This window comes from Camellia sinensis, chromosome 2 (genome assembly GCF_055761805.1).
Source record: "Camellia sinensis isolate YWXY chromosome 2, ASM5576180v1, whole genome shotgun sequence".
In the NCBI taxonomy this organism is placed as follows: domain Eukaryota; kingdom Viridiplantae; phylum Streptophyta; class Magnoliopsida; order Ericales; family Theaceae; genus Camellia; species Camellia sinensis.
Window position 1 is genome coordinate 170,161,661 of NC_138962.1, and position 21,764 is coordinate 170,183,424.

General features: G+C 37.0%; 1 protein-coding gene across 5 annotated transcripts in view; it reads right to left on the reverse strand.

Moving 5' to 3' along the window:
• Positions 1 to 3,117: 3,117 nt before the first annotated feature.
• Positions 3,118 to 21,764, reverse strand: part of LOC114267696 (callose synthase 2) — a 92,892-nt gene continuing 74,245 nt past the window's right edge. For all 5 annotated transcript variants that reach the window (XM_028208743.2, XM_028208745.2, XM_028208747.2 and 2 more), the window contains 14 exons: positions 17,123 to 17,232; positions 16,906 to 17,031; positions 16,743 to 16,811; positions 16,465 to 16,654; positions 15,563 to 15,716; positions 14,906 to 15,025; positions 14,705 to 14,820; positions 14,502 to 14,585; positions 6,201 to 6,313; positions 5,882 to 6,111; positions 5,001 to 5,798; positions 4,843 to 4,893; positions 3,897 to 4,082; positions 3,118 to 3,748 (listed from right to left, as the gene is read on the reverse strand). In XM_028208743.2, the coding sequence (XP_028064544.2) occupies positions 3,500 to 3,748; positions 3,897 to 4,082; positions 4,843 to 4,893; positions 5,001 to 5,798; positions 5,882 to 6,111; positions 6,201 to 6,313; positions 14,502 to 14,585; positions 14,705 to 14,820; positions 14,906 to 15,025; positions 15,563 to 15,716; positions 16,465 to 16,654; positions 16,743 to 16,811; positions 16,906 to 17,031; positions 17,123 to 17,232 (2,596 nt within the window). In that variant the 3' untranslated portion in view covers positions 3,118 to 3,499. The remainder of the gene's footprint in view (positions 3,749 to 3,896; positions 4,083 to 4,842; positions 4,894 to 5,000; positions 5,799 to 5,881; positions 6,112 to 6,200; positions 6,314 to 14,501; positions 14,586 to 14,704; positions 14,821 to 14,905; positions 15,026 to 15,562; positions 15,717 to 16,464; positions 16,655 to 16,742; positions 16,812 to 16,905; positions 17,032 to 17,122; positions 17,233 to 21,764) is intronic.

Below are 21,764 nucleotides of genomic sequence, written 5' to 3' on the forward strand. Positions count from 1 at the left end.
ACATTTTCATATGGAACTAAGGGTCAAAGGTGTTTAGAAATAGATGAAATCAAATTTAAAAAGCTAAAAAATCAAAAATTGTGGAAAGAGAGAGAAGAGAGAGTGAAAAGTGAAGAGATTTGACCCAAAAAGTGACTTTTAAAGATATGATTCTAGACAAACCGCTAGAGCGGTCAAAAGTGCGCTCGAGCGGTTAATCGAAACTTCCAGTATCTCAGGCAATTTTGAAAAATAGGGTTAGAAGGGTCTATGGATCGCTCGAGCGGTGAAAGTTGCGTTCAAGCAAACTATGTATACAGTGTAGATTCACAAACTTCAAAGAGGCATATTTCTCTCGACCGGACTCCGTTTAGGGTCGTTCTTGTATCCAAATTGAAGCCCCAGAAGTAAGCTTTCCAATGGTTTTTGCCTTACATCAAGATTCAAAGTGTGGAGAGAGAAAATGATAAAAGAGTGAAGACTACTCAACAACAACTATTCGAATTTAGAGTTTTTGATCTAATCTTGCTCAACCACTATGGCAACACCTCAACTAAGGCTCAAATATCGACTAAGAAGGTTCTCAATCATGATAATCATAGAGTCCAATATAATTCCATTATACCAAGAAGCACAAAGTGCTATAGTACACCCTCATCAACTTCCACTACCATCACCCTACAACTGTAATACCCCGTCACACATCAGAAGTTTGCATGGATAATCTTGGGCATATAAAGCACCACTGCTTTGCTACTAAGTAACTTGAACTTAAGCTTTTGGGTCATGTTGGTAAACCCACGGGTTATTTGTGCTAACAAGTAGTGGGGCGTTATAAAGAGTATTAGAGTCGACCCATGCACACAACCATGTGGGTGACTTATTCTGGGCTGGCCACGAGCTTGTTATGGTATTCTGATTGATTATGAACCCTCATGAGAATTTATAAGTGGAGGAGTTTGTAAACCCTATCCCACATTGGAAGTTTGCATGGGTGATTTTGGGCATATAAAGCACCATTATTTTGACTAAGTAACTTGGGCTTAAGATTTTGGGTCATTTTGATAAATCCACAAGTTATTTGAGCCAGTAAGTAGTGGGGTGTTACAACTACTACTCATTACTATCATTGCCATCCCCTTTTCTCCCATTCCCTAATACCCTCTTCCGCCGTAACCTCTCTTTAAACTTCATAATTCATGTATGTTTTGTTTGATTTTTAATAAATTCTTTACTTGTTGTATAAAAATATTTATTTAATATTTAATTAGTTTTGTAGTTGTTAGAAATCTATTTAAAAGTGATTTGGTTTGATGTTTAAGTGGATTTGTTATTTGTTTTTGTTTTGAGAGGAGCCTCCTTAACCTGAAGTGGCCAAAGTAAGAAGTTTGAGTTTCTTTGCTAGCCTTTGAATTGAAATTTTGTTTAAAACTCTATTTAGACTTCCAATGTCCAACAAACTTAAATTAAAATAATGCTTATGTGGCTAAACAAACTTGAAATGTTTCAATTTTTGCATTTAGACAAACTTAATTTGCTCAATTTTTAGGCATTGAGCCCAAAAAAATCGGAACAATTTAAGTTTGTTTAGATGCAAAAGTCCGAATAAATCAATTTTGATAGACCACAAAAGTCTAAATATTCTAAATTTGTCAAATCTATAAATGAAACATTTCTAAATAGAGAGGTTGAGAAAGAAGGGGAGGCATTGGGGAATGACCGGAAAGGGCTGGATGGTGACAGGGTGGGAAATTGGAGGATGGGGGTGGCAGCTAGAGGTGTTGGAGGATGCTGATGGCGATGGTAATCAGAGCTAGAGATAAAAATTAACTTATCGTGTTGAGTAATTTTAGTTTGAGGTATGATCGTAAAAAATATATATATATGTCAAAATTGGGATGTCCAATGATAACATGGGGTGCATTTATAAGCACCCTTTCAAAACATGTTTTGAGTTGTGTGCTTTATATATAATTGGAATACCCTCAAATTCAAATCTAGGCTTGAGTAACGAATAGATGTGTGTAGTTAGAACACGAAAATGTATAATAACTTACACCAAATTAAATCATACCCCATAATGCAAATATAGTCTAAGAAGGAAGAGATAAATTCACACCAAATTAAACTATTTCCTGGAAAAAAAATCTTATAGATAATCTTATCTGTGCACAAAAAGATCCTGGTTCACCAACTTGTGTGCTACTTGGTAACTACCAACCTACCTCCATTGTTCTTTGTAAAACAATTATTTGAGATTATGCACTTTACTAAGCATAGGTACATCGATTTTTTTTGAGAAAAGTGCGCATAACATAATGCAATGTTGAATGCATCACGCTCTGTTTGCTTCCTCGATGCATATGTATGACACTCTTCATATCAATCTCTTTTTATTTTTTCAATAATATTATAATAACCAAAAAAAAAAAAAAACATATAAACAATTTGTACAAAATAATATAACTACATTACGGGCCTATCATTTTAAAGTAAAGAACTCATCTAGATGCCTGTTAATTGTAAAAATATCAGTCATCAAATCAGCCAATTTTGTATTGTAAGATAAGAATAGCTTCTTTTTATTTTTTATTTTTTGCAAATGCACTCGAGAAAAATATCATCCAACTCAAGGAGGTGGATATCAATGAACAATTTTTAGAATTATAGTCCAATTTAGCATTTGAATATCCAAGGCTATGAGGTCCCTTCATTAAACAAAAAGAAAAAAGAAAGTGAAGAAAAACCTTAATATTTTATGACAGAAAAATTATATTTATCATTGGATATATTTTACTTATGTGTATCTACACAATAAATTGCATGTGTATGTAATACTTAACATATTTAAAAAAATAATAAGACCCACCATAACACAAGAAAAACCACCTAAGGTAAATTCTAATGAAATATTTTAATGATATATAACAGCTGCTTTGGCATATGCTTCAAAGATTTCTAACCAACATCAAATGTAGCCTTAAAAACCTAGTTGACAATCTTAGGTCAAGTTCCACATATTTTTATGGGAATGACAAACCAAGTTAGGCCAAGTTCCATATCCCAATACCAATCCTTGAAAATTCATGTACATTGTGTTAGATTTGATAAGAGATTCGAGAACCAAGAAAGATGAAGTGAATGAAATATAAACTAAAATTGCCATTTTTCTTTTCTTTTTTTTTCACCACAAATCCAAGATCCGTATAGCCCTAGAGATAACATTTGACATGAGCAATAGAAATTTCAATAATGACATTAGAGGCTATAGGCATCTATAGAAAGCAGCAATCTACGTCTATCACACTGTATGTGCTGTTATCTAACCTCTGATTCAACTAGAAGATTGTAATAACCTATACATATAACACTTCACACATTTCCATTTCCAATCTGTATTTACATCACACAATCTTCATCACGTCAAATAAGACCGACGATACTAGCCCAACTAATGTTTTACCCATTGATGGAGGAACAAGGGTATTACATGGTTGCAATCGCAATTCCCTATAGTTAGTTACTCTTTGCTGCCAGAGGAGCGTTCCTTCCTCTGCCCACCAAGAATACGTGAGATCTGTAGACCTCTGCTAAACGCTTGATTGAAAAGCATCCGTGTTTGGAATTCTGAAACAAATGGGAACCAAGCCAACAATGCAACCGGGGTGAATAGAAGCAAGCCCATGAGTATCTCATAACTACGAGCAAGTGTCAGAACTGATCCCCAGATATGAGCTCGTTGAACCAGAGGCTTCGAAGCTTGCGCAATCTTCCAGGGAGGAAAAGATGAGTAAAAATTGACAAGAATGTCCGAAGACACAAAGGAAAAAGAGAACTTTCATACTTGAGAACTAAAATATAATTACCCTAAAAGGAAAAAGAGGAAAAGGGAGAGGTACAAAGAAGCAGGAACTCACCAGAAGCAACCCCCATCCTGTTGGCATGAAAGCAAGAATGCATATTATGATGTCCTCAATAGTCATGTGGAGAAGCACTATTAAAAGAATTAGAGTAGTAACAAATGTCAGGAAGATGAGGCCCTTCATCAATCGATAAGCAAGCTGGTGCCTTGCACTAAATCTTTGCCTTCCAGAAGACACACCCTGCAAAATTTGAAAGGGAGTAAAGAAAAACATTAATTTATCTATTACAAGATTAAAATAAAGAAGGATCAAACAACTACAATATATTGGAAGTTCTAACATGTGCGATGGTATATAGACATAATGTACATATAAAGAAAGCTTATGAATTCTGAAATAGCAATAAAAATCCAAAAATTAAAACTGCCTTGTGGAGGAATGCAAATAAAATAATACACAATGCAGAGCAAAATCTAAAAGCAGCAACCTAGCAATTCATGTTGTTCACCCAATACAATCATGCAGCAGGAATTATGTGTAAACAAACTCCTTTCGCGAAAACTATTCTTATTGTTTCAATAAATCATCTCATGACAGCATGTCCATTGCCTCTTGATTTTGAGTCCAATTGATAGAAACTATATTATTCTTTGTTTGTGATTCTTTCACGCTTATTTTTCCAAAATACCATCAATTTTGAAGCAATTTTGTAAGCTGGTTCCCACGACTACTGTCTAGCATGAGATACCACCATGCAACCAAGTGTAGCTATGATGAGATTTAAGGCACGGTTGTTTTATGTTCATTTTTCAAGGAAAAGATTTCCAAAGCATCAACAAGAGCCATAAGAAAGCCCATTGATGCTTCTTTTTTTTCACAATTTTAACCTACTAGATAGCCTCAAATATTGTATTAAGGGAAGAATATCAAAGAACTTTCTCACACATGAAGAACTCAATGCCAAAATAAAACTAGGTGAATGAAGAATTTTACAACTCACCTTTATCAAAACCAATACAAGAAAGATCACAAGCCATGATATACAATAAACCTGTAGATCCAAGGAAAAATAAGTCAATCTTATAGCCAGTCATGAGAACAGGATTTTTTTTTTTTCTTCAAATGAATGTATTAAGTAATATGTGGACAACCAAGTACCAGAATGCTTTGAGTGTTCTTCGTAGGGGTCAGGTGATATACAAGTCCATACTGAAAGATGAAAAAGCGCAAGGACATCAAAATCTCAGTAATAATACCGCGTGTCCCAGAGTAACGAAGATGCTCTTGTTCCTTTTCCCACCATGACTCCCAGCTTTTTTCAGGAGGCACACCAATTCCTCCACGGTTGTTTATCCACTTATTCCAATCTGTCCAGTCGTCAACAATTTTTTGCCACTCAAAGCCTGAGGGATTGAAGAGGAAGGGAGCAAAAAGCCATGTTCCCACCATGAACCATATTGATATAGTGATCAGTATGAATGGAACTACACCTCTATACGCTTGACCAAATATTTGATACACAAGAAGCAGAATCATCAATTCAATTCCCTTGACAAAATGACTCCGGGAGTACAGCCTATAGTTGTCAGCAAACTTTTCATGGAACACAACAAAGCCACGACCTGTACCTCTGTATTGTGCACCGCCATGAAGCAAAGTTCTTCCATAGTAATGGGTCTTTGTACCAAGAGAAAATGTAAAAAATACAGAAGCCAACTGTAGTTGCATCAGTATGAAATCACTCAACGCATTCCTGAAACCCCTCTCAAGGCCTATTTCCATCATCATGGGCAATGCCATCAAAAATCCCATTTGCACAATAGACTGTGAAGCAAGAGCTACTTGAAGAGGCTTGTTGTCCCGAATAGCTGGTTGGGTAATCAATCCTTGTTCAAGTCCACTAAGAACGAGATAAAGTCGACCATAAAGGAACACATAGACAGTAAGCACAGATATCTGCCAAAGCAGAACCATAGTGATCAGACAATAATGGGAGATCATAAAAGAATGGAGTAACAAGAGTATGGTTCATATTATACCAAGGTGCTCCAATAGAAGCCCACAGTTGTGAAATAACATGACAACATTCGGAAGAAATCAAACCGATGGCCAAGTCTGTATATGTCACGACTCATTGTCTGTTCACCATTGCCATTGGCTATCTTTGCCTCAAACAGCGAGATCTGATTGAGGCCCACATCCCTCCCTTTACCAACTTGTATGTATTCATGAAGAGTAACATTGCCTCCACGTAGCGTAGAATTGAAACCTGCACATTATGGAGTTAAGGATAAGATGCATGGTGAAGCAGAAACCATGTTTATAAAATTAAAACAAAGTCCTAAAGCAATGCAATGCCTGCAAATATATCTTCGCTTAGGTTGATGGTTTTGGAAGCTTTGCTGACACCCCCTCTGGTCAGATGAAAGAGTCTATCAAACACATCTGGATGGCCATAGTGGAAGCGAACCCTAAATGAGCAGAAAGAAAGAGAGTTATGACCATTTAGTGCATCAAACGTCAATGAACAAAGTATACAACCACCAAGGAAGCACGGGTGCGGGTACGAGTACGGTACGGGTATGAGTGCGGGTACGCTGATTCGGCAAAACTCAAAAAAAGTACGATACGGGTACGACTACGGTACGCCGATATTTTTTTATTTTTTTTTTTAAATATAATTTTGATTAAAGGATCCAACCTACAAATTAAAATTAAATATCAAAACTAAAAAAAGAACTACTCATTTTCCTATAATTTAAAACCATTAAGCGTTAAAAATAATATTTGTGAAATCTCTCACTTTGATATGTTATGCACTGTGAATTTGTGATCATAATTTATTTTTAAAATGTTTCTTTTTGCTCATCAATTTGCTATTTTTATAGGGTGAGACCAAAGAAATAACAGGAGACCAAAGAAAGATTTAAAGTTAATTACCAACAATAAAGGAAAAAAATTCTCAATTGGTGCAGGTTGTCAATTGCAATTTGCATAATACATAAAATTGCATCATTCCCAACAACTACTAATCAACTAATACAATATCAATTTTTAATGTTTTGTGCATAAACTTTAAAAGTTTGTTGTGATTAAAGATTTTATAAAGAAATTCTAGGAGGATCTAAAGCAAAAGCATAATGCATAGTCATACACAGAATTACCCTTTATAGGCCTTGTTATTTTTTTTGGTTCAAATTGCTTTTTAAAAATATTAAAATCATTTGGTGATATGCTTCTACAATTTATACAGACAAACAGGACAACAGAGAAACATCAAAATTACTGATCTGCAAGGGCACCAAAAAAAATAAAAAATAATAATAATAATTGCTAATTTGCAAGGGCAAAAAAAAAAAAAAAAAAAAAAAAATTGGCCTTGGCGTACCCACGCCGTACCCATGGCGTACCCGTGGCGTACCTATGCCGTACCTGAATAAGCCAAACGTACCGGACCCTCTTTTGCCGTACCCGGTACGCGTACCCGCACCCGGTAAGTACCCGGTACTCGTACGGCACTATTTTTGGAGTACCCGTGCTTCATAGACAACCACAATATAAAAAACTCAACAAAACTGAGTAATAAAACAATATGAACCTAGTAATAATAAAAAGGAGGATTAATTTTTTTTTTATGTTGTCTTAGAAAAATGTATATTGCTAACATTCATGTCAATTACTTAGTCAAACTCATTTCTCCTTTTGTGTCATTCGGTTCAATCCCATGCCATATTTATTCTTGAACATAATTAGACACCATCATTCATCACCACATCCAAGGCCATCTCCAACGTTGCACCTATTCTTTCATCAAATTTAGATTTGATGAAAAAAGCGTCTTTTACTGCTCCAATCATTTCACCAAACAAGTATCAAATCGACGATGTGTTAAATCTTTCACCAAATTGAGGATGGCTGGGAGCTTTCATCAATTCATTGTTCATAGCCGTTGGAGCTGCAGTTCATTTTCACCACCGGACGACTGGCCGGATGTCTAGCAGGTTGTACCCCCGGATGACCACCTCCTTGCAAAAATTTGTGAAAAAATTACACCAGCCGGTCGACTGGTAGTTTGATGAAATTCCAAATTGCTCAGATGAAGCTTTTACTCAAATTTGATGAAAAAAAAAGGTTAATGTTGGAGATGCTCTAAGATTCATTTATTTAGTAAATTATTAGAATTCCCAATTCCAAACTTGTATTTTATATTCCTTGCACACTAATTTTCATAACACATTGCAGCTGTTTAATAATGTTTACAGTTTACAAAAAATTAAACATGCTTAAATTAATTTTTGGAAAAATCAAAAACAAAAAACATGCTTGGTACCCACATGTATTTTAAAATTGTATTTTAAAGATGGTTGCTAGTGGGAGGTGGTGGCTGAAGGTGGTTGCCGACGGCTAGAGGTGGTGGTTGCCAATGACCAAAGGTTATCGTCAGCCCTAGGAGGTGCAGGTTGGAGTTGGTTGCCAGGGGAGGTCGCCAACGACGGTAGACAGATGTGGTGTCCGGTACTAGTGATGAGCGGTGGATGGTGGGGTTAGGAGAGAGTGGAAGGAATGAAATTTATTTTCTAAATTAATGAAACAAACTTACTTTTGGTTACGAGTAAATTTTGTAAATTATTTACAATTTTTTTAAAATAAAAATAGACACCAAACAAGTTTATGGCTATAGTTTTCAAATTTTTTTTTGTAGTTCATTTTTTTGTAAACATAACCAAAAGACAATAAATAGGAATGTAACCCAAAGATTGATTACGCCATTAAATTTATTTATTTATTATTGTTATTACTATAAAAGACCTTGACAAAGTTGTAACTAATGACACCTAGCCCAAGGGACACTCTGTCTTATATGAGTTCTAATGTCGATTCTCATGGTGCCGAGTCGGGTTTAGAAGAAGATGTGGATGATTCTTTGACATCTGAACCAAAAAAAAATTCAATAATAAAATTCAGCTATTATTAAAAAGCATCAAGGTGGTACAAAGAATACAAAACTAAAGCCCACAAAAGGCCAAAGACTAAGAAATCAAATCATCCACAAAATCTACAAAGGCCAACACATTTGGATCCACCGACATCATAACCCAACTATGAAGAACCAGAAAAAGCCTATTTTCCAACTAAGACACCGAATGAGAAATCACCTGAAATGTTTATCTATTGCGCTCCAACCAAATCAGCCACATTAAGCACTAAGCAGCAAGCAACCACGCCTTTCGTCTATGCCTCCCAACTCTTCCCCCCCCCCCCCCCTCCCCCCTCCAACTCTGAAGAACTTCTACCACCAACCCCGGTTGAACCCAAACCAACAATAAGCGCTCATAACCTAGCCACTACAGAACAATGGATAAGTAAATAGTCCACCGATTCTACATCTCCATAGCACATATAACACCAATTGACCAAGATATGCCGGTGCCGAATCAAATTGTCAATAGTCAAGATATGCCCCAAAGCTACTGTCCAGACAAAGAAAACAACCTTGGAAGGAGACCCTGGACCCCATACACTCTTCCAAGGAAACGACACCCCTGCCCCTCCCACAAGCTCACAATAATATGAAGATACCGACAAAAACCCCTTTGGCCTTCGGACAAGCCCACACTACACCTTCCCCACACTGCACCCAATCAACCAATTGGTCCACCTCCCAATCTTGCACCTCACGTCGCAAAAGAATGTTCCATACAATCATCTGCCCTTGTCCAATCCCATAAGAAGCCACCATCGCATCCAGATCAATAGCAATATGAAAAATCAAAAGGAACAACTCTTCGAGAGTCTCCTCTGCACACCATTTATCACTCCAAAATCAAGTTCTATCCCCCGCCCCAACCCTAAAACGAATTCACTTCCAAAACTCCTTATGCCCTAACCAAATCCCTTTCCACAAACTTCGCCCATGTGACTCCCCCACCAGATTTGTACATTTGAACAAAATTGTGACAACGATGATGACATTGACGAGGAAGACATTGTTGGCCCTTCTATCCACAACACCCAGGAGACCAACTTTGCTATCCCTTTCTTCAATATTTATCTTGGAAATTATAGTTCCATTACCAATCTTATTATTGTTCAACATGGATTATTATGGAATCCCGTTAGTGTGAAATTAGAAACAAGGGATGGTTTTAAACGATGAAAACAACATACAGTATGCTATACCATGTGAAGAATAATCGGTAGTATTTGGTTCTAGATTCCAGAAAAAGAGCATTAGGTGTGCCAATGCAAGCATGAATGTAGTTTTAAAGAGGGAAAAACATGGCTTCTTTGAGATCACAGAGTATAGTGGTCCTCATCATTGTGTCAATCCGAGGATGAATAAGGACCACACTAAACTTGATTCTGGCCTTGTTTCCAATTATCAAAGGGCCAAGTTGAGGTAAGTTATGTGTTTAGTTATGTTCACAAAGATTGTAAGCAACTCTATAAAATCTATGATTATGTATTATGCAGATACAACTAGACTTGGACATTGCAACCATCAATCAAAATGTGAAGGAAAAATACGAGTACACAATTTCATAGAAGAAGGTATGGATGGGAAGGACAAAATCCATAGTGTTGGTATTCGGGAAATGGGAGGAGTCATACAAGGTTGCTAAATCATGTTTGCATTGTTGGCGTTTTAATTTGGGTACAATTGTGGTATAGGACACCATTTCTATAAGCCTCCAACATGAAATGATTGTGAGCTATGTATTCTGGGCATTTAGACAACCTATCGAAGGTTTTAGACACCATTGGCTAGTGAGATGTGTTGATGGTACACACCTCTACGGGAAATATACTGGCAAGATTTTGATAGTCACTGCAGCTATTGCAAATGATACTATTTTACCGCTTGCTTTTGCCATCATTGATGAGGAGAGAATCAAGAGTTGGTCATGGTTCCTTATGAACCTTAGGCAACATGTTGTCCCTACCTGCGAGGGGGTGACATTGATATTTGATCATCACAAGACTTTACTTGGTGTCGTGGCGAGATGGTGGATCAATCCAACAATTCATCTGGTTATAGCAACTTCAATAAAGCATTCAAAGATACTTGGATTAAGGATCTTGCTTGGACTGAAGGTGTTGCACATCAGGTGCAAAAGTTCAACTGAATACTAGAGGAGATCGACTAGTTGAATCTAAGGCAATACAGTGGTTATTGCAAAATTCACCCCCCCCCCCCCCAAATACTACATTGTCGCATGATAATGGTCATTGTTAGGGCATATTAATGACAAACCACGTAGAGCACTTCAACGGTGTCATGAAAAATGCACAGAATACCCCAAATTGCAACTTCTATTGAGGTAACATGTTATTGTCTCATGAAGTATTTCTATAAGATGATGATGAAAGCTGAAAATGCTTGACGTCATGGTAAATTGTACCCCAAACATGTACAAACTAGAATTGATGAGTACCCAGTCAAAGCGAATACTCGAGCCTCGACATCGTTTGGCAAGTTATTTCCACAACTTGCAAGAATATAGTAATTATATAATGAGCCTGTTTGGTACAACTTATTATAAGCTGAAAGCTGAGAATAAGAAAACATAAGCCAAAAGCACCCCCCCCTTCCCTCTCCCTCCTCAACTTGCAGACAATCAGTTTTTTTTTCCGGCTTATTCAAGTTATGTTAAGTCATCAACTTTTCCAAAAGCCTAAGTTGTTAGGAAATGGGCCCAACAATATATATAATCAAGCTATCTAGTGCTCTCCCTCATGTGCAACCAAGTCTTCTACATGGAGAGACAAACAGAAAGAGAAGCAAACAATCAAACAAAGAAGAAGAAATCAAAAGGGAAAAGAATACAAAATGTCAACGGAGAGATTTTAACCTAAGACCTCCCTCAACTTGAGCTTTGATACCATATTAAGTCACTAATGTTCCAAAAGCCTAAGCTATTAGAAAATGGGCCCAATAATATATATCAAGCTATCTAACAATTTATGCATAATAAGCAATAAGCAGAAATTGCACCAAATAATCAAGCACAGACTCCTAAATTAAAATAAGTTATAAACAGCTTATTTAAGCTGCATCAAACAACCCCAATGTATGTGTTGAATTATCTAAAAATAGTCTAAATTTTCAGTTGATAGGGGCCACGGTCACATACAAGGTTAAAACAACTACTTTTGGGTTGAAGAATAATAACAAATAAATGGATTGCATTTACCCACCTAGTTGTTCATGTATGAAGTACCAAATCTATCACTACTCATTTTCTCACATGTTTGCTATATTAGCGGAGCTAGGCAAGAACCCATTGGTTTTAGTTCTATTGGAGTATGAGATGGAAGTGTACATTTGTGTTTTTAAGAGTAGGTTTCAGCCAATTCCTCATGTCGATTATTAGCCCTAGTCTAATTTCCCCAAATTGCATCCTCATCTTGATTGACTACATAAACCTAAACTGGCTCATCTTAGTTCCACCTGCAACTAGAATGACATGGCTGAATGTAGGCAATGCGAGACCAATTAGTGTAGTGTGCATTTGCAAATGGGTCATAAGTGAAAATTTCTAGCGAGGCCTTAACCAACCTGTCATTAGGGTCTGTTTTATCGCATGAAAGTTTATATTACCTAATTATGTGCTATATGTAATCTTTAAGAATGATTGTATGTCATTGTAGTAGAATTAATGCACGTAATGATCTCATCCCTGATTACATTTTTTTTCTTTTTTGTGATATGTAATACTTGAAACCATAAAAGCCCTACATGAAACCAACATATGACTCAAAACGAACGTAGAGCGAAGAGATGGTGATAAAGAGAGGTCTAAAAATTGTTCATAATTGGAATTCACAGACTAGACGGACGAGACAAACTTTTATGCTAAAATTACACTTTTTGTTGGAGATAAGATTATATTCTAATATCTTTCATATCTTCTGATATCTTTTGACAATATAATTGTGGGTGAGTGAGGGTAGAGGTAGTCGGTCGTTGACCTCTAGGAAGATGGTGGGTATTTCAATGGCCTAAGATCACCGGAGGTGGAGAGGAGAAGGTCAAGGCAAGCTAAGAGAGGGAGAGGTTATAGTTAGGGACCTTGAACACTCGTGTACAAGTGTATAGGTGTGAGTGTATAAGCGTAGAAGTAGAAGTGCAAGTGTGAATGTAAGTATAAATGAGTTTGCCTACTGCATCTATGATATGTTATATAGGCTTCCGGAGTATTAGAGCCCAAGCAACCTATTGGACAGGTGGTCGTTCTTCCCAACTTTGACAAAAGCTAATCTAAGCCCTATTGCCGTCTATGGTTTGATGGCAGGCGGGAGAATAACATATCATGTATGCATCAGGCAGTGAGTGTAAGGTCCCCATCACCTCTTCTCCAACCTTGATCAAGATGGAGCTGTCTTAGCAAGAAGACAATCATCTTGACAATCCCATGACCTTAGCCTCCAGCCCAAGGTCCTCTGATGATCCAAGCGGCGATGCCTGGGTCCTGCTCCCGACCCAGGCAACTAAGTGGATGAGTGAGCCAAGGGCCTATCTCAATGTTTGGGAGAGTCGAGGGCTCATTCTTAACAGTCCAATGTATGCAAGCAGGCAAGGGCCTGACTATATCGTTGTTGGACTTGGAGTGAGTGAGATATGAAGGACCATGAGCCTGTGAGGGTCATGGTGCTGCTTGTTGCAAAGCTCTTCATGCTTGGGCTTATGTGCATGCTCTCTCTTAAGCTAAGCATGCAATCTTGATTTTACATGGTACCTTGTCGTTCTGCCATGCAAGCGTGGTATTAGTGACATGGTGCCCGTAGGGCTCACTATGTATTGGGCATGTGATACGTTTACGTGGTGCCTTGTTGGTCAGCCACGCAAGCGGGGCATTGATGGTGTGGCACCCGTAGGGCTTGCCACGTATCAGGCGTGATACAAGTACCCACAATAATATTGTTGGCTATCAGATTATATTATCAAAGATATTAGAAGCTATAGAAGATATTAGAATATATGGAGATCCCATGATTCTAAAATCTTCCATATCTTCTTATATCTTTGACAATTTAATCTTATCTCCAACACTTTTCACCCTCCAATTTTCACCTAAATTTCACTGCGGTCCCTCACCTTTTAATTGCAACAATTAAGTCCTTATACTTCAAGCCAAGTTTCAATGTAGTTCTCCCGTCACCCTATCATTTAAAATTTTAGCCAAAATTGAAACATGAAGGACCAAAGTAGAATTTGAGTGGAAGGTTGAGGATGAAAAGTGTACTTTTTTCTTCTTTTCTTTTTTTTAATGCACTTAAAGCATGCTCATGTGGCCATCACATGAGCAACTTTTGTCTAGTTTTTAACAACGAGTGACAGGAGGATTATATTGAAACAAAGATTGAAGTCAGACATAATTGTTGCATTTATAAGACAAGGGACCAAATTGAAATTCAAATCAAAATTTGAAAGATTAAGAGTAATGTACGGAACTTTATTTAAGGACCACATGGTAAGGAAAAGAAAGGAATTGACCAACAAATTATAAATAAACCATGACAATGATAAGAATTCATACTTAGCCAACAAATTATCCAGAGGGGAACATCTAGAGCCTTTTGGACGCAAAACAAGAATTTATTTTTTTTAGAACCATATCAACATGGATATATAGTTGATCCAACTTAAAATCTTACTTCAAGGGATTGGCCAACAATCTCTGTCCAATTGTTACAAAGCTAGTCTCTTGCTTTGACATGAACCATGCAAGAGAAGAAACACTGCACAAATTCACCCAAAATAGAGAATGTCATGAACCACATAATGCACTTGGGAATTCATACATGTGTGTGTGGCAAACTAGAATTTAATACCAGACTAGCAATAGCAATCTCTGTACCTGCCAGTGAATATATGCTCCCTAAGTCCCAGTATTGTTGGATTCCTCACACCATGCTTTTTAAGAAATTCTTGCAGCAAGTTCCTCATTTTGAAGGCTTCTTCCATGTAGTTATCCTATTAATGAGCATTCAACAATCTTACTTCAGGGATACCAATTGTGTGTACCATGAGTTATAAGCAGATATAAATAAGATAATACCTGGTTCATATCTATAGTTTGCAAGCCTTCCCCGCGCGTGAAAATTATGGCATGGTTTTGATTTTCTGGCTTTCCTTCACCCAATAGAGCAGGTCCTGGAAGTTTTATTCGATAGATAACCTGAATAAGGAATTTGACAAAAGTCAAAAATTATTGTAGTGTGATGAGAAGGTAGTTAAAAAAAAGGAAACAGTTAAACAGCCATGATAAGTTTCAATTTTCAAATAAACAAATGCACAATAAATTGCAACGCTCACAACTGCGAAGAGAAAGGGATTTTTAAAATTGTTGTCAGTGACAATGAAAATATTATCCACCAGCAGAAAATGGGGAATTCAAAATGCATGTCTCCCTATACATGGGTCAACATCTCAAGCTCAAAATTGAAACAATAATGTAACCTACTTGAAATTCAAGTATCTATGGATACCATACAATAAAAAAATAAAATAAAAAAAAACCTGATCACAATTAACTTCTAGAAAGCAAAAAACCTAGATAAGCTGCTTACAACATCACGTTATGATTCTGACCAATGCTCAGAAAAGACAAATTTGGAAAGGGATCAAGTTTACATGATTCATCCCACATTCAAGTTCACAATACCTATAAATTTTAGATGGGCTCAATTCAATGTTGTTATCTGGAAACTTGTACCTGGTCTAGGCTTTGACCTGGCTCAGATGAGTCAACAGACTTTGGTACAGCCTTCACAAGAGCTGAATAATAAACCTTTTCAACCATCTTTTTTGATATACCTTTGCTAGTTTCTTCAACCTCATCAACGTAAGCTACGCGAAGAGATGGATACCTACCACAAAAAATTAAGGAGATGGAACTACAATTCCATACTACAACAATAACCCAAGAAGCACAGATACGAACACTGGACATGGACAGGACACAGACATATGGGCATGACATTTCTCCAAAAATTATGACATGGACATGCCGGGGACACATTGAATAAGATATGTATATATACTATAAGGAAATATAAAACCAACATTATTTAAATTAAATTAGCGATAAAAAAATTAACAATAATATTATCAAGCTATCAAAACAACATAACCACTAAATAAAATTCAAGAACTAAACATCCATAGCACTTTTAATTTAATCATCATTCAAATTTCATAATTTTTTGATAGGCATTCAAAAATTTCATAATTCCACCATTTAACACATAATCGAAAGATTTTTCCATCCAAAAATTAGTCAACAACTTCACAAAGCATCATAGACGTGGGAGATAACATTTATAGTTTCCACTCTTTCTCCTTCCGTGTTCTTTATATCTTACTTTTTTTTAGATCTAATGGTTGTCAAGTTATTTAGCTTATTCTCGTCTTCTTTTATTTTTGCGTATTTACTTATTTATTTCAAGTTTTTAAATAATATATCATGAAAGTGACCTCGGCATGTCCAGAACATGTCCCTAGCTTGTCCTTAGCGTGTCCACTTGTCCATAATTCAAAAAAAAATTTGGACACTTTCACGTGTCCAGACCGTGTCCATGTCCTACAAGTAACTCAAACTCAATTTTAGAGAGATACGTTGTCATAAGCCTCAGAATGTCGTGGGCACGAGCATCACCAGATCGTTTGTGAATGCCATATTGTTGGCACGACACCACATATGTGAACTTCATATCAGCTACTGCTTGACATTGTGCCAACAATGACCTATCATTCCTTGATTGTTCCTCAGTATTTGATTCAGCAATCTTATAGCCTTTCATCAATTCTGCAGAAACGTAGCAAGTTACATTGTTATAAAGGAATCAATTACTGTAAAATTGATGGGGGGAAATATCACCATGTCCTGTCAGTACCTTCATCATTTGCCATATCAAGGAAAGCTTGAAGTTCTAAAGCCTGCCGATAGTACATCATACCTCGTACTTATTTGTTCAATGTGGAGTTAGAACATTTATAGAAAAGTTATCATCATTTACAGAAGAATATCGAAATTTCAAACTCAAATAAATTTTATACCAGTTTTGGTTAATGTCTGGCCTCTATATGAGGCCCATAAACAAAGTTGTTCTTCAAGCTCTGCATTTCCTTTTAGTTCTTCTTCACTGCTGCATTGAACCCGTTCAAGAAAGTTGGTCCATTCATCTGTTTATTGCGACTCCATTCAGGATTGAAGGATTACAACTCAATGATGAAACATGTCAAACTATGCATAATAGTTCACAAGGTGACTAACCAGGAAAAATCTTTTGTAAGTAGAATAGGATAGAAACACCATCTTCATTTGGCTTTTCCAGGAGATTCATGGAAAAAAGGACTTCTTCTTTGTAGTAGGGAGTTAGAACACTAGAAGAAAAAAATAGATTCATAAGTTGGTATGTCTTACTCAAGATCTAACTTAAGCAAAAGAACGAAAAACTGAAAAACAGCATAAGCCAAAGTAAAAAAAGATTTACTCCTCCCTCCCAACTACACAAAAACATTACTAAGCATGCCAACCAAAATCTTCATGATTGTTTCATTATGAAAATAATTTAGATTCGCTAGAGTATGTTAGATTTCACTCACTTGATGATCGATCATTACTTTTACTAAATTTAAAATGCAATAACCAACACACAGAAGTATTCATCAAGTAATACAAGGGGCTGTTTGGAATGGGCATGATAAAAGGACTTCATGTGAACTGTTGTTGCATCTTCTTCTTCATGTTTAACTTGTTTCATGATGCAATTTAATTCAATTTCTGATGTTTAATAAGTCAACAAAATCAAATTGCCTCTTTTTCTAAGTGCATATATAGTTTTGCTAACAATGGAAAATATTTGAGACCTCTAATAAAACCCCCACAATGACACCCCTAATGATGTGGAATGATAGGTGTCAACTTTTGATTTGTCACATAATCAATTATGTGGACCCGGAGCCCATTTTACATAGGTTTGAAGGTCTGGTATGTACTCTGAACAAGCTATTGGGTCATTGTGGCCATTTGTCATGTACTGTTAACTATAAAGGTAATATATTGTGCCTAGAGGGAGATAAATAGGCCAATTACCAAAAATTTCTTTAAACCACTTCGATTTAGATATTGGCTTTAATTAAGTTGTGATGAAATTAATTATCGCATGAATGTAAAAACCAATGACACAACAATCAATGTGGAAAACTCTTCTGGAAAACTCTCCAAAGGTAAAAACCACGGTCCCAACACCAAACAAAAATCCACTATAATGAATCAAGATTACGAGGCATTGACAAAGGACTTAATAAGTTATAACCACTACCCAGGTTAACCTATCTCTCTTGTCTTGAAGATGTTCCAAAGCATGGCCTAACTCACTCAGTCTCTAGATCCACTTAAACACCACACCACCTCGCCTCGATCTCTGTACATGTATGGCTCCAAGGGTGTGATGACAACTCAATGCATGTATATGAGGGTATTTGGAATGTATGAAGACAATCACTCAAGAAAACTCATGCACATGGATGCAAAATAAGATCTTAAGAGTTTTTCTTAGTTTTGTGAAAATGGCTAAGTTAAAAATATTAGTTGGGTAACCTAACGAATTATGGAAGCATTATAAATGAAAAGGTTACCAAGCCTAATTAAGAAAATACAAACAAAGAAAATATTTGTCGGGAATCGATTGCATCAAGCGAGCAATCGTTCGTGACTAAAAAAACGTCACAAAAGGCAGATTAGGGCAATCAATCACCTAACCACTGTTTTGAAAACCTGTGGCACAAAATTGACACACTCCGTGTCAGCGATCAATCACTACACCATGGGATCAATCTTAAAAATGGGATATCACTTGGATCCTCGAGGAATCTGATCTGCCTAAACATCTAGAACACCGTTAAACACTAATCAATCGGTGTTTGGCCAAAAAGCCCCTCCGATGCTTTAACTCAGTGATTGGAGCAGAGAAAAAGAGCAAGAGCAAGAGCAAGGAGATAAGTTAAAATGTGAACAAGGTTGGCTCCCCCAATTACCAAAATAGGTTGTCATTTTATAGTGCTCTTCTTCCCCTCAGCCATGAGTGGGCACAACTGCCTTGCGCGATACCCTCTCCAGATCGCACTTATCTCTCCTGCAAAGGTCGCTATTCTATTATGCATAATCCTCTCGCCGTGGATAATCTGTTATCCCACATGCATGAACTTTATCTCTCTGAGTTGTTCCTTAGACATGTAGTTCACATCATCCAATTCTTGATGGTCCTCGTGTTGCTCATCCTGGGCGTATTCCATGTTCAGCCCAAGCCCTACTCCAGGTTACATAGCCTACAGTCAGGCCTGATGTTCAAAGAGATCGTAGCAGTCCAATCCGGCCAGGGATCCTCAATTAGTCCAGCCCATTCTATCTATTGGTCCTGTGGCATGGTTCAGTCAGCACCATTCTGTGCTCAGTCCATGTTCTTTTTGCTTGGTCTGGCCCATTTCAATGGTAGTCAAAATTTCCGATTATTCATTATTGAAACAACTTAAATCCTCAAATTACTAGAGATTATTGGAAATTAATTAATAGTCAAAAGAAAGTAGATTGTATAATTGCATCATGGATGTTTATTGATCATAGGCACATATAGCATAATATCCTACTTTTTCACAATGCTAGAAAATCAGTTATTTAAGTTCACCATCTGGGAGATTCATAAGTCAGAGCATATATTGCATAAAATCTTACATTTTAACATTTCGAATTATATTTTATCAATGTCTATCACGTGATTGACTCAGTTTCAACTCAAACAAAATATAAGCAGTAATGTAATATCTAATATACATGAGACCGAGAGTATAATAAAATGGATATGAGTGAGTTACATAAGAATCTATTAACATGTTCACGTACAAAAATGTTCCCTTGAAAGGAAAACACAACTTTCAGTGAGTGTGTCGATCTTTGGATTACACGGCGTGCCAGGACTTGTGACTTAGTCCAAGGTGTAAGTGCGAGTAGGAATATTTGGCTTGTAATGAGATGAATTATGTGTGGTTAAAGGAGTAACCACTAGTTCTTTCTTGCCTTGGATGCAAGGACTTCAAAATTTTCCCAGGTGATGATAGTGAAATATGAACTTCGAAGGAAATGAACAAACTAGAATTACTAACAAGATAAATATAAATAAATGACTTCCATTAATGGATAACAAAGTATAATTTGAAGAACCAACAAATACTAAAGAAATTGACATTGCAAGAATTAATCAGTAAATAAAAAACAATTTGATGAAAAAAATGCATGATAAGCTTGAAAGTAAAATTGACAAGAGTTGATTTGATTGATTTGGTACTGGACCCTTTTCTTGTTGACACTTGATGTCTATATATAATGTTCCACCTTTTGATCGACTAGAAACCACTTCTACATTTTTTGCTCAACTACCTGGACGATCATACTGTCCTAATTGAGCCAAGTGTCCCATAATGTGCTAACTTGAGGCTTACTTGTTAGCAACCAAAAACCCACATTTTGCACTTTTGCAAGATGCGCCAGATGTGGCCATGTGTCGCACTTGGTGCTAACTTGAAGCCCACTTTTTGCAACCACCCAGCCATATCCTACATTTTTGTAGGAAAGTGCACTAGATGTGGTTGATACAAAAGGTGAACCAAAAAGAAAGATACGTACGTATTATTCAATAATAATGCAAAGGTAACAATACAATATAAATAGGTAAAAGACAAAAACCCTGAATAGAAGATGAAAGCCAATAGGCCTTTCCCTTTCCCTTTCCCCCTAAATAGAGTCTAAGGGAGCGGCTTCAACCAGCAAAATTTTTCCCATTCAACACCACACTCGTAATGCGATGAACAGGAGTGTGATGAGAAAAAGAAAAATCAGAAGTCACTGGGACAGGTTTGGTGGGCATATTGGAAGCAACAACAAGGGATGGGTTAGTCATGGTGGATGAATAAGGGCTGAAAAACACAAAAGCCTCAACACAGTCCAGAAAAATACGAGAAGCCAGAAAAAAAAAACTCAACAGCTAGTCCAAATAAATGCTACCAAACAAATCTAGTAGTCTACTAAATAAAAAAGACCAAAAAAAAGTGCTTAATACATTAGCACCACACCCTAGAAAGGGAAAAAATAGGGAGTGAACTACCCTAGAAGAGTTGCCGAAGCATCTATGGCCATGAAACACCTTGGTCGGCAGCCAACAAGGCCCTCGACAACACTAGGCCAGCCTGCCGAAGGATGTAAAGGGTTGGGTAGGTGTTTTCAGGGGGTCTAGGCTGGCTGGGTCGGGTTGTCAGGTGAAATAGAGGGCTAGAAGGGGACTATCGGCACTCAAGAAGGAAGGAAGAAGATGAAACAGTAACTGGGCAGAGTTGCTGACAATGGCTGGGCAGAAGACTAGGGTTTCTGTGCTTTGGCTCTGATACCAAATTGAAAAACCCATCCAACACTTCTCCTTAAAACCCAAGTATTAAGGAGAGAGAAATTGGAGCCTTATAACCAGCACAAATGGGACAACTTCAGGCGATGTGGGACACATTCTAACAGTTTACAAACTATGCTTGGAGGGTGGGCGTAGCCAAGAGGAGGCTACATATAAACTTCTTTTGTAATTGAGGAAAGTATTCTTGACATCCATTTGAGACAGTGCCCACTGGCGAGAAGCAGCCATAGCCAGTAAGCTCCGAGTGGAGGTAAGACGAGCAACATGAGCAAAAGTCTTCTCGTAATCGATACCATACACTCAGAAAATATGAGGAAGAAGAACTCCGAAAATATGAGGAAGAAGAAATATATTTCTGTTATATTCAAAACTTCTTATCTTACAAGACCAAATGACACTCCTTATATAGGAGATATTACAAACATCATTATAACCCATTATATACCACTTACATATTAT